This window comes from Mya arenaria, chromosome 2, assembly GCF_026914265.1.
Source record: "Mya arenaria isolate MELC-2E11 chromosome 2, ASM2691426v1".
NCBI lineage: Eukaryota > Metazoa > Mollusca > Bivalvia > Myida > Myidae > Mya > Mya arenaria.
In genome coordinates this window covers 2,391,670-2,405,230 of record NC_069123.1, presented here as the reverse complement: position 1 = coordinate 2,405,230, position 13,561 = coordinate 2,391,670, and the positions used below count along the sequence as shown (strand labels likewise).

Sequence of the window (13,561 nt, the reverse complement as noted above, 5' to 3'; positions counted from 1 at the left end):
ACAGTAGGGACCAGTTTCCTGTTTATTCGTTTATTGGCTCAGGGCCATTTATGGTCCATTTCTATAAATAAAACCTCTTAAACTGCACAGCAGGATATTTAGATCAGATATCTGATAAGACAATAAGGCAATTAGATTGAGATCAATACACAGAGGTTGTGAACAAAACACGGTGTTTTTTTTTGGGGGGGACGGGTCACTTATAAAAGGATTAAACTAGGCCTTTAAGCAGAGTCTTGCAATTTAACTCAAGCTGTTTCTACGTGATACTTGTACATTATCCATAATTGGCGGTCTCAAATCATAGTGGATTTGGGCGGAGTTAACATAGTAACTGTTCAATGCTTACACATCGAAACAATCCATCGATTTGTAAACAGTAATGTACGGTTTTTTTCGTCTAAACTAAGTGCACTTGAATTTTAATATGGTCTTACTTATACATTCATTTTCATCTCTAGCTCCGCGGAAATTCGTCCATTTGTCATTCCCACAAGGAATGCACTCTGTTTTCGCACTGCCGTTCTGGTAATGCCCATAATCACAGAGAACACACTCTTTTGTCTCGGAATTGAACTTCCAACCAGGGCCGCAAGGCACTGTAATGAATTAAGATTTATAGACATAAATTTTCTGTAGTTTGCTTTAAATTAGTATGGTAAATTTCGGGGGGAGGGGAGTATCTGAATAAATAATCAAGGTCATGTTGGCCAATAAACAATTTTGTTGTGGGCTGGTATTCAATATTACTCGTAAATGAATCTTAGAACGATATAACTAATCGGATTACTTGTTTATAATTAACTGACTAATATAGTGAATAAAGTGAATGATGTATGATCCAAAGATTAACTTTATTCAATGTTGAATATTGAATACCACCCAGGTCCTGTTCAGCCGAGTTGGAACCTAGGTTTTTACAATAAAGACGTTTGCTTAAGACAACATGCACTCAGTGCAAGGTTTTCCGTTTACAATAGACTAGCAAAACTAAAATGAAGGATATTCAAATTACCACAAGCTCTGGAGTTTTCGTTCATCATGAGTGCGTAACCTTCTCCACATACTTCTTCCATTGTGATTTCAACAGTGTCTTCAAGTAAGGATGCACTAGCTATTTCCTTCAAAGTAAATTTGTTTTCTGTCAGGTAAGGGGCATTAACTAAACATTTAAACCAGTCAAATTGCTATGCTTTGCCCAACACTTGTATCTTGGATCTGGCAATTTAAATAAGTTGAACGAATTTGATTTATAGTCATGGTTATAGTCTTTCCACAATGACCCTACCGACGACATCGGCACCTAGACTATGACAGTACCTACCTGGTTTTGTGTTTCCTCAACACCATTCAACCGGATAATCAATTTAATTGTATAGAAAAGTGGTTATTTAACATGTAATTTTATATTTTTTATGATTCATGTTAAAATTATAAAGTTTGACAAATGATTTAAATATCATGTATCTTGTTTAACTCCGATTTTTGTCGAACTTCCATACTGATTGCATTGCTAGTCCAACAATGCAGTAGTTTTGAACACTTTATTCCATACCTCCATGTTCAAATCCTTTTCTAACAGAATGATAATCCTGAGCGCATCTAACACCGATGTTTCTCCACCATCAACGGCAGTAATCATATTGCTAAAGAAGTAAATAAAAACAAAAGCATTGTTTAAAACAAAAATAGCGTGTGTTTTTTAAACAAATATCTTTGCATACGAGGATTGATTCATTAGTTGTGACAATGCTTCTAAATTCCGAACGTTAAAATTGCGCCCAAGACCAGCCGGCCAATTTCAAAGAAATTTGACAAAGATATTGACAATGTCAAATACAACAATAAGATACTCGTTATAGATAACAGCGAATAACTTGAAGCCGATTTTTTTCTTGAGCACCACACTAGTTGAACATAAGCTGGCACTAGTTGAAAAGGAAATAGTATTTATCTCTAAATTCAAAGGCAATGACCCACAGCGATTAAGAGATAATGTAACGTTAATGAAACATTGCCCTATTTTGTTTGGCCTGCTAGCAAAAACAATACAAAATTGTGGGTAGGAGAAAACATTAAGCGTGATACCTAGACCAAAACAGGAGTGTCAGACGGGCCACGTACGTTCAATTTTTTTAAAAGTCAACGGTGCTCGAGCACAGTAGTGTCGATGGCATAATCTAATATCCTGTTCACTCTGCTGTTGTTGACAATCATGATAAACAAAGTGCCCCCACCCACCACACTGCCAAGACATCACACTCTGTGACTGGTGTTTGAACATCCACATCAAGTCGTCTCTAGGCAGACTTTGTTTTGACACTGTCAATACTAATTGAAGAGACTCATATCAGAGCATTTAAAAACATTACAAGTTATTTCAGACAAACTGTGTGGAACAATAGTTGGATTTTTAAATGCATAGGCACAAGCTATAACTATAACGCGCCGCTGGTGTCATTACCTATCTAGTACTTCTTGTAAATACATCAGTGTATGTTTATATGTCTTAATCAATAAGCATTGCTTACATTTCACAAATTATTACCGTATTATGAATGTGCGTTTTCTTGCAAAATGTCGTGTATTTCACTTCTACTACTTTATTATCCCCCGCCGAATCGAAGATTTCGGGAGGGGGATATTCCGTCCTTCCGTCCATCCGTCCGTCCGTCCGTCCGGTACTATATCTTGGTAGGCATTGATCAGAAAATGATCAAACTTGATCAGAATGTTCCCCTTGATCATATCCCGAATACTCTTAAAAGTGGGTCACATGGGATCAAAAACTAGGTCACTAGGTCAAATCTTAGAAAAATCTTTGGAACATACTAGAGGCATTATACAAGGTCAAATATTCATGAAACTTAATCAGAATGTTTTCCTGGATGAACTTTTGGTCGGAAATAAAACTGGGTCACATATGGTCAAAAATTAGGTCACTAGGCCAATCTTAGAAAAATCTTGTCCGGAATCATACCATGGTAATGATTGGTCAAGTTATGTTCAAAACTGGTCATGATGTAAACCTTGATGAAATATGGACCACTTAAAAAAATGGGTCACATGGGGTCAAAAACTAGGTCAGTAGGTCAAATCTTAGAAAAATCTTTGAAACATACTAGAGGCATTATACATAGTCAAATATTCATAAAACTTAATTAGAATGTTTTCCTTGATAAAATCTTGGACTTATTTAAAACTGGGTCACATATGATCGAACATTAGGTCACAAGGTCAAATCTTAGAAATGTTTGGTCCGGAAAGGAAATGATTGGTCGGATTATGTTCAAACTTGGTCATAATGTACCCCTTGATGAAATATGGAACGCTTGTAAAAGTGGGGCATATGCGGTCAAAAATTAGGTCACTAGGTCAAAGTTAAGAAAATCTTTGAAACACATTATAGGCAATATGTATGGTCTTATATTCATGAAACTTGATCAGAATGTTTTCCTTGATGAACTCTTGGAACTGTGTTAAACTGGGTCACATGTGATAAGAAATTAGGTCACTAGGTCAAATCTTTCAAAAATCTTGACCGAAAGCTATTTTATGGTGGTGTTTGGTGATTAAGTTCAAAAATGGCCAGAATGTTCTTTTAGGTTAAATTTCGACTGCATTTTAAAATTGGGTCATATGGGTCAAAAACTAGGTCACTAGCTCATATCCTACAGAAATCTTGGGAACACTCTAAAGGCAATACATCTGCTCTAATTTCCATGAAACTTAATCAGAATGCCTCGATGAAATCTTGGAATAGTTTGAAACTAGTAGGTCAAAAATAAGGTCACTGAGTGAAATCTTAAAAAAACTTTGTGGACACTCTAGAGGCTATATTTTTTTGGACCAAACTTCATGAAACTTGATCAGAATGTTTGCCTTGATGAAATCTTACATTAGTTTAAAACTGGGTAACATGGAGTCATAAACTAGGTTTCTTAGTCAATTGTAAATATTACATTATATACAAAAAATTTTTTTATTTCAAACAGTTGCAATCAAACTCAAACTCATATATATATATTTCATCAACAATTGATTTCCATTCCTTGACTAAGCCCAATCAGGCGGGGGATATCAATTCAACGAATTTGCTTGTTTTATTTCGATTGTGAATATTCTCGAGTCCGTTCCCTGGACAAAAATCAATTCTGTGTCTTCTTTATTAGTCCAAGAGGACGTCCCCCTAGTGGGGATTGAAGCCATGTGGGTTAATATGCGGACACCTGTACCATTATACAACTAGACCGATCTCATCCTTAAAAATATTATTGAACAACAAAATGTGCTGAGCGCAATCGAGACATGAATACCTGATGATGATGCATAGAAAAAAGTTTTCTCCCACCTCAGATAAGTAGATTCAATAATTTAACCATGCTAGATATTCTTATCTTGCCCACGGGCGAAGATAAAATGCCAGTATGGAACTCCTTTTACCACATTGTAATTACCTCCCTTGTTGAAGACTGTCGTCACATCAAGGAACATCAAGGAAATCTTGTCTTATGGTAATATTTAAAACGCTAATTAATTATTTCTCGCTTCAATTGTGACCATAAAACAGTTTTCAGGCACCATTCAAGAAATAATGCTTCATTCTCCTTAGAACTATTTAAAAAGACAGATTTGACTATTAACATTAACTGGATCACTGCGCGTATATCCATGACAACCATATGCTATCGTATATCCATACGAAATTATTTTCACTATGCAAAAAAGAGTTCCAGCATAAAATACATTTTTACTTAATTTTGTTTAACTGAGGTGGGAGAAAAAGCATCTACCATAGCCGCTCGTGTAAGATAGGTTCATCCCGACCCTCGCGCAGGGTGTTTTGCGGAAACTCGGTAAACCTCGTTTCCGCATAACACCCTACGCTCGGGTCGGAATGAACCTATCTTACACGAGCGGCCATGGAAGATACTTATAATCTAACACTTTACTCACCTTGCATATGTAAGAGTGAAAACAACTTCAAACATTTCTGTATTGCCGATACAGGCTGCTTTTGTGATTGCAAGGTTATCACACATGGCACCGGTGCAAAGTCCCGTCCATTTTTTACCATTTACATCGTTGCTTAACACATCGTTCAATCTAACAGTAACTTTAGTGAGTATGTCTAAATTTCCACAAGGTATCACTGGTTTAAATTTCATCATGCTTGTGACTGCATACATTGGGTCTCCTTTGACTGAAATCAATAAACAATAATCATCAAACATCTTGTTATATTGACATAACTTTTTGTATTGTGAAAATTGGATATTTTCATTATCTTATGATATTGCTTAATGTTAACCGTACACCAAATTTAGATTTTTGTCAAAGGAACTATAGTGATATCGATTAGGTCTTTAAAATCCATTCTCAAGATATTAGTAAATACGGTCCAAAAGAACTCAAAAATCAATTTTACTAAAAGTTTTTTTTATTGTCAAAAACCTAAACGAGAGCCCTTATCTGTGTGTGTTTCTACAAGAAATATCTTATTCTACAATTGTGTACACATCTAAGCGTTAGTCTTTTAATAGAACATTGTAACTAATTAGAATTTACATTTCTGAGTATGAGACTCAAACTCTGACTCATGGCGTTAGTGCATAAGGGCTTTCGGTCCCATATCAACTAACGTCTTGAATCTGAGTTTATGACCCTAGGCCCATGACTTTGAACAATCGCAGGCCCGAGTTCAAAGGTTTTGTAAAATATATAAAGATCTTGTTGAAACAGAAAACCATTCTGACTCAGAAAAACACTTTTATTGTATAAGAAAATCATTTTTATTCCATTTGTTTTATTTTAAACGGGGATAGTCAGTTTCAACAGGCAATAAAATACAGCAAAGTGCATCATTGATACTCAACTAGAAAGATTTAATGAAATAAATATATAGTTTTGCCCCTTGAGTCTGAACTTGGACTTCAGACTGTTCGTAATTATGCCCCCAAGACTCAGAACTACATATTTTAATTTTGTTGTAAAGACGTTCTTAAACGAGCAATTATAAGAACAATTGGTGCAACTGTAACAAGTATCCTTTTTCTACAATCAGTCAAACATCATTTATCATCATCATGATCAATTAACGATATTTTGCAACATTAAAAAGTCCACTATTCTGAGCATCATTTATCATCATCATCATCAATTAACAATAGTTTGCAACATTAAAGAGTCCACTATTCTGAGCATGAATCTAAAACTCCGATGGCCACAGTCTCAAGTGGCAAGTTCATAGTGAAGTGGAAATATTCTGCATTTTTTTTTTATTGTGACATTCTTTTTCAGTGAGTTTTAATGATGAAAGTTACTGAACTTTATAACTATTCGAAATTGTACAATTATTTATATTGATTATTGTTCAACGAATGGAATCTTTATTCTATTCAGTTAACAAAACTAAATCTGAGTTGCAAGTTTTTAGAATCAGCAAATGTCATCATAAATCCTCAACCAGAGTAAACTTGACAATGGAATGAGAATTTGTAGGTTTTCCACTTGAAGTCTGTACTTAACGTTTCCATGGCTCTAGGACTCAAAACTGCATATTTCATGTTGTTGTCTGTTATATATATATATATATATATATATATATATATATATATATATATATATATATATATATATATATATATATATATATTATAAATATTAAGAAAGTCTGTAATCATTTTAAGTGAATAAAAACGAATTAAAATATTTTGAAAGCGTGTTTTCATTTACTTGTGATGAAAATAATAAGAGTTAAGCATACATGCTTTGTAGTAGGTTTAAGTGAAATAATGAGTTGAGAAACGTTAACGAAAATAAATTATTTCAGATTTGTTCCCAAAATCTAAGTGAACCATTTAAAAACGTTTTTGTTTGAAAATACTCAAGATTACCTAATCAACATTCTTGATGATGTATTTTCAAAAAAGAAAGATGTTCAGTTCAAAATAGTAAAGTAATTTTAATAAAAAGAAAAAGAAAAAAAACTTTTAAATAGAAGCAATCACCACAAACTACATTGATAAGCAAGTCATCTTGAATATATAAACATATTCATTTTGTTGAATGGCTTTTCCTCAAATGGAATTGATTTTTAGGGGCAAAACCTGATAAAATCTTCTTTCGGGAATTTTTCTGAAATCCTTTTTACACCTACAGATGTTTCAAAGGACGGGCGTATTATGCTGGCTAAATATTGAACCTTAAAACCAGCTTTTGCATTGTGAAATGCCCTTAAGAACACTTGCACAAAAAAGGAAAAGGAATTGTTAAATGCATATTGTTCAAATTATACAATTAAAAACAACCACATTTCACAAAAACGTTTTTTTATAAAAAAAAAAGTAACACAAAAGTATGCCCTACTTGTACATCCCGGAAGGACGAGATCATCATACGGTTTTCTTGTATCCCATACGCCAAGCGTGCCACAAGATATATATTCAGGAACAGGTGCAAATAGTGCTTTATTTGGTTCTAAACACGCGAGATCACACACGGCGTCTGCACCTGAAGGACATACTTCTATCTGGGCGTTGTCTGATCGAGCTGCTGGACATTCGTCGTTGTCTTTGAAAAACAATTTTATTACAAAATTATGAGCTCGTCAAGCTTTTCATTATATCTTACTGCCTAAAAATCCCTAAAGGACAGACTTCTTAAAATTATATAGTTTCAAACAGAATGATTAGTAAAAATAGCTGGTTTAGCAAGAAATAATAATGCAATAGTACACATTATAAGAAACACTTCATACGCGTTATCAATTTCATCTAGTAGATCTGTATTGTATTTGTATCATAACGGTACTGATGTAAAAATACATTTAACCCAACGATAAATGGTTTAGCTTACATTTTACCACAAGCTGCACTCTGCATTCTCCGTAGTTGAGGGTGTTACTATTCATACCGACAATAACTGTTTCATAGAATCCCCATGTCAGACCTTTAAAAATAGTATTTCAGTTTAGTATCAAGTAAATGGAATACAACAATACAATATATTTCACATGTCACAGAAATAATTGCCCAAAGGTTTTGTAAAGAAAGCACATTATTTCGATCAATTTTGCAACAAAATTTTAGCTTGACTATTCGATGAAAAAAAGAATAAGGCATTACTACACACTCAGGCTCTGGAGGACGACTTACTTGGTGGAAGGGAGTGTTTGAAAGTAAGAGTTCCATTGGTATTTTCTTTGACCTCCTCAATCTTGCCGACAAATGTATCCCTGTCTACAACTCTTTCAGCAGACACATGCATTATGTTTTCAAAACCATCACAGTTCATCTGCGGGAAGTTTATATTCGGATCTTCTAAAACAATCAAACCAGATTTGTTAACGAGTTTTGATCAGTACCAACCCACGGGAGTATATTAAAATGATTGGGAAATTGGTCATTTTAACTTTAAAGGAATGTACCTTTTAAAACTTAATTGGAGATGATTGTCAAAAGTCAAACATACAACAATTACATTGCAGTTTAAAGAATCAATGACAAGTTCGAGAGCAGTCAGACGTAACATTTAAAAACAACTATGATATCAAGTTTGAAGTGATAGTTCATCAGTGGCTGCTTTTGATTGTGAGTCATGTACTGTTCCACACACCAAATGTATAATTTAAATTTCACCGTAGTCTTACAGTTCATAACCACTCTTGTTTAATGTGACATCTACTTATAATCCAATAACAAGCAGTCTTTAAATGTTCCAGAAACATAAATCAATCATGAAGGGAGATTACACGGCCACTATTAAATGTTTAACACTCTCAAAATGCAAAATCCTTTGCAAACAGTAAGTAATGATGCCCATCGTATTATCCGGTTTGGAGTACTTACATGACAACACTCATAGTAATGCCATAATGATGAACATTAGAGATTGAAATAGTCACATCACAAGTACGCACGAATATCTCAAACATCTCAAGCAGTGTCATTGTTTTGGAAACCTTTGTGTTATATTCTTATTTTGATAACCTAGACTTTTACAGTCATTCATCTAATTGTTTGCTAAAACGTTTCATACGTTCAAGGGAGTAATTTGGCATTATCAAATAAAACAAACCTCTTACGATATTCCTTTTTTTTGCCAAGGAGAATAAAAAAAAATATTAATGAAGATATTACTATTATTGTTTTTGTTGTTAGATGCACGCGTTTCATAATTATAATCACACTAGACTTAATGAAATGACTAGTCATTATTTAAAAATCAAACAATCGATTGCATTTGCTCTCTTGGTTAAATTCCTGAAAAGAAAATATTACCAGGCTTTAAATGTAAAACAGTGAATGGAATTAATGATGCAACTTTTCCATTTTTAACATCATACTAATTGCCTTTAAGGCAAGAAAGCTAACAAATGTCTAAACATTTCATTTGTTTGCATTGTCTTTTTTTTACCTAGAAGATTATGCAGCAACCGTTTTGTCAGACGCATCCCTGAGGTCTTAGGGTCATAGTTCCACCATCCTTGTATAGGATTAACAGATGGTTGAGTGCCATAAGACGCTAGTGCGAAATCGCGGCTCGTTAAAGTTACGTTCCATACAGATACATCCTGATATTCGGCTAGATTCAAATAGCCAAGAGATATCTGCACGCTTAAAGTAACAAGTAGAAAACATTGTATTACGACTTGATATTCAGATACGAATGAACTAGCTTTTATTACAATAATATATCAACATTCCTTTAAAGTAGTCATTAAAACTACCCTATTTAATATCTTTAAAATCTACAAATGGAGGCAAAATATCAAAAAAGATTGGGTCTTCCTAAAAATATAGAACATTACTTACTTTATATACTGTTCATAATCTGAAATAAAGTATACTATAAAACATACTTCTTTTCCCCCGCCGGAGGGGATACAACTTCAACAGCATCGTCTATCGTGATAGCATCTAAAGTGGCCGACAGCATACCATTCTCATTTATTGCAATACCCAAATGATGCCAGCTCCCATCCCCGAGTTCACTTCCAAAATCTTCGTTAAACGTGACACCCAACCAAGGAGACATGTTCGTTTTAACCCCAATTCCTCTGCGACTAACGGATATCCAGTACATATAATCCTGGTAGTTTGGATTTAATGAATTTTGCCTGAAAATATTAACAGAACAACATTATATAACGTTCTTGAAATAATGCATTTCTACTTATAGTCGAAAAGGCATAACTTAATTATCAAAGGCAAAGTTCAAGTACTTAATACATGTGCATTTGGTTTCATCACTAATATTTGAACTATTTCATGTTATGGCCAAGGTTAATCTATTAGCGCCTATGATGATGCTGAGGCGAAGGCTATCACAGAGCTTCGATTGATTCTTCTCAGACATCTTAGAATATAATACTCTTTTCAAAGTTGTCCCTATTTAGGTCTATAGGAAACTTGTGACTCCCAGTGCGAGGCCAGATTTGTCCCTATGTGCAAAGTATTAATGAATATGGTGAGGACAACGATATGAAGTTACATACAAAATATCAATGGTTGTGCCCTAGCGGTTTCAGGCAAGAAGACGAAGACAAATGTTTTCTTATATCAGTATGAAAAAAATACGTGACCCCTGGATGGAGCCGGTGTTGAACCCAGGCGCTTAACTAGAACTAAGGTATATACCAGTTGTTCCTTTCGGTTGCTATGGTAACCAGAGTTCCGCATGGAATTCTTGTCTTTGAACAATTTTGAAAGAGCACCAGGGTTGGCAGAAGCACAATTATCGACGCTTTAGTTCAATGTCAAGAGGATTTGTGTGAATTTGTTTTTGATATCGTCCATATGTGGAATAGCTGCACGCACATAAGATTTTGAAGAGAATTTTTAATTGGAAAATTATTTTGGTAACACACGTGGAAATCAATTGATGGTGGAAATAGAACCAATCAATTGTTTTGATGTGATGAGCGAACGTGCCAACATATTTGAAATTTATTCTAAAAATGAGCTGATGACTACTAATTCAGCGTGGATCCCTAAGTTTGACCCTTATCTCGAAGTGAAGTGAGTGGAACGTGCACTCTGCCCATAAACCTTATATGGTAAACATTTTGAAGTTATTGGAAATCCTTTTTACGGTAGAAAAGAGTTAGAGCAGACATAAATTTTGACCTTTGACCACTAAAAGTGACGTTGCTCTAAAGATAAATTGGTTGAATTTTCGATCTGCAAGTTTGCTTTATGTAATATAGATTTGTGATCCTTTATGTTATGTTGATGTGATATGCGCATTAGATTATCTGCATGCGACCAAACATTTGACATATAATGAAAAGAGTGTGCCATATCTTCACCAAAACAATAACAGAAGACTCTTATGTATTTTATGCAAATGCAGAGGGAAAACCCAAGTATAAGCTTTAGACAAATAACATGAAATAAAAACGAGCAACGGGTTATGATAAATATCGTACCAAAGAACTCCTATCCCCCTGCACTTCTCATTAAAATGAATTTTGAAGTTTGAAATCAATACCTGTAAACAAACTGACGTTGTTATTGACCTTATGACCAGTGTTCTTCTACAATAATATATATCCATGTACTGGTAAGTCTAATGTCAGAAATCGGTATATAATAATTAAAAATGAAACTTTAAACGCTCTTTCAATATACATTTTCTCTTATTGCTATGACTTTATAAATAAGTTTTAATCAAATAACTTTTTAAGTTTGTCCCGGAAAACATATTATGTATTAATGCATACTGTGAACATGAACACGGAGGTTATCACCAAGTATGATTATGAATCTTATGCACTGCATCCGTGCATATTTATTGCCCTGTATATATGCTTCATGTTTCACTGACAAACCAGAAGGAGATACTTCAGCAATAGAGAAGTATTCAAGTTTTTGCGCTCCTCATTTTTGCAAATTTTCATCTGTCTATGTTTCAAGTTTTATTCAAATCCAATCAGTAGTTTTTAAGGTTTTCTCCAGACAATGGTGCGACGGATGGAAGGAATGAATGACTTACATACGGACGCACTATATTCTTCATAAGGATAGCATAATGATACTTTCTTTGTGGTAAATATTTTACTTACACGTAAATATTCAACAAACTCGCCAATTCATTGTCAGGACTAGCATGCACTCTGATCATAAACATTATAGAAATCGTTTGGGTGGTCCAACGGAATGGTGTTTGTAGGGTTGGCGCGTCAAGTACACCAAATAAATTGTTAACTAAAATGACTGGTCTTGTGGGATCATCTGCAATATTCAGGAAAATATTATAATATTTATGAAAGTATAAATTAATTACAACACCTTAAGTGTATCTTAAATTGTCCATATATATATAACTTAGTAAATAAAATCATACTAACCCAAGTTTTGACTAGACATTCATGAATAAGTATGGTAAACTCATTCGATTTTCACCCCGAGTCGTTTAGTTCGATTTAGAGCCTTGGCGCATGTAACATTTGTTTGTAGTCATAAGGCAGGATTATCTTACGATTTATCTAGTTTTTTTTCCATCAGCACAAGGTTACACTCTCGCGTTATATCATGCATACAAGATTGACAAATATAACGTTTATATAAGTTGAATGGTTATAAAAAAAACTAAATGTATGTAATGCATACCTCTGCACTGGCTTCCGGTGAATATTTTACCCTGTTCACACTGACAGATATGCTCCGTTACCGTAGACTGGCATTTTGCTACGCCCGCACATGGGGTTGTACTACAAGGATCAGCGTCAATGTTGCACGTAACACCGCTGTACCCTGGGATTAATAAAACAGCATACGTATACAATACAAAATGAAAACTTACTTTTTTCATCCCACTATATTGTAACATTGCCACATCGAAGTATTATTTTCTTTTCACTTATCTTTTTGTCCATAAAATATAATGGATTGGATGATAATTCATTACTTAAAACCAATACGAATTAAGCTTTGGAATTAGGTTGTCATGCAGACATTATATTATCCTAGTATTTAGCTTAGTTTATAGGCTTCTTAGCTAGACCTTTCTTTGCTCGTGCGCATCGATGGATACTTAAACACATGCCAGCGCAATTGTAGAGCACGAAGTAAATTCTCATTAATAAATACTTAATTAGTATATTTTTACTGAGAATATATCTAAAGAATCCATGCAGTGCCCAAAGCTTATCATAATTGCAGATGAAACCCCCGTTTAGCAGTCTCACCACACTAGAAGCACTTCTGGCATTTATTTTTACTGTATTGTGTGTAAGACTATGAGCTATTACAGCATGACTCTGATTAGCTACCAATCCGGAAATACACCATCCTGAGCATCAGGACTTCACCTTCTTGTATGTTTTATGGTTGTGTTATACCATACACCTGTCTTTGACTACTTACCTGGCTTACACATGCACGTATATCCAACGGGTCCCTTTGGCGTACATTCTCCTCCGTTCTCACAGGGGTTATTTTCGTCGGAGCACCAATCCTTTACTTGTTCGCACGAGTCTCCTGTATAATCTGTAGTTAAAAATATTTATTATATAATATTTCACTTTATTCTCGACATAAAGTGCAGTTAAAACATA

General features: G+C 34.3%; 1 protein-coding gene across 2 annotated transcripts in view; it reads right to left on the bottom strand.

The window, feature by feature from the left end:
- The window catches only part of LOC128245946 (uncharacterized), a 110,723-nt gene that overhangs the window by 35,404 nt on the left and 61,758 nt on the right, over positions 1–13,561 (bottom strand). The window contains exons 42-53 of one of the 2 annotated variants that reach the window (XM_052964168.1): positions 13,371–13,493; positions 12,615–12,758; positions 12,068–12,236; positions 9,863–10,120; positions 9,418–9,617; positions 8,157–8,321; positions 7,858–7,950; positions 7,369–7,572; positions 4,957–5,203; positions 1,556–1,646; positions 1,016–1,121; positions 438–599 (exon numbers count right to left, since the gene is read on the bottom strand). In XM_052964168.1, the coding sequence (XP_052820128.1) occupies positions 438–599; positions 1,016–1,121; positions 1,556–1,646; positions 4,957–5,203; positions 7,369–7,572; positions 7,858–7,950; positions 8,157–8,321; positions 9,418–9,617; positions 9,863–10,120; positions 12,068–12,236; positions 12,615–12,758; positions 13,371–13,493 (1,962 nt within the window). The remainder of the gene's footprint in view (positions 1–437; positions 600–1,015; positions 1,122–1,555; positions 1,647–4,956; positions 5,204–7,368; positions 7,573–7,857; positions 7,951–8,156; positions 8,322–9,417; positions 9,618–9,862; positions 10,121–12,067; positions 12,237–12,614; positions 12,759–13,370; positions 13,494–13,561) is intronic. The other variant, XM_052964175.1, reaches the window with a different exon arrangement.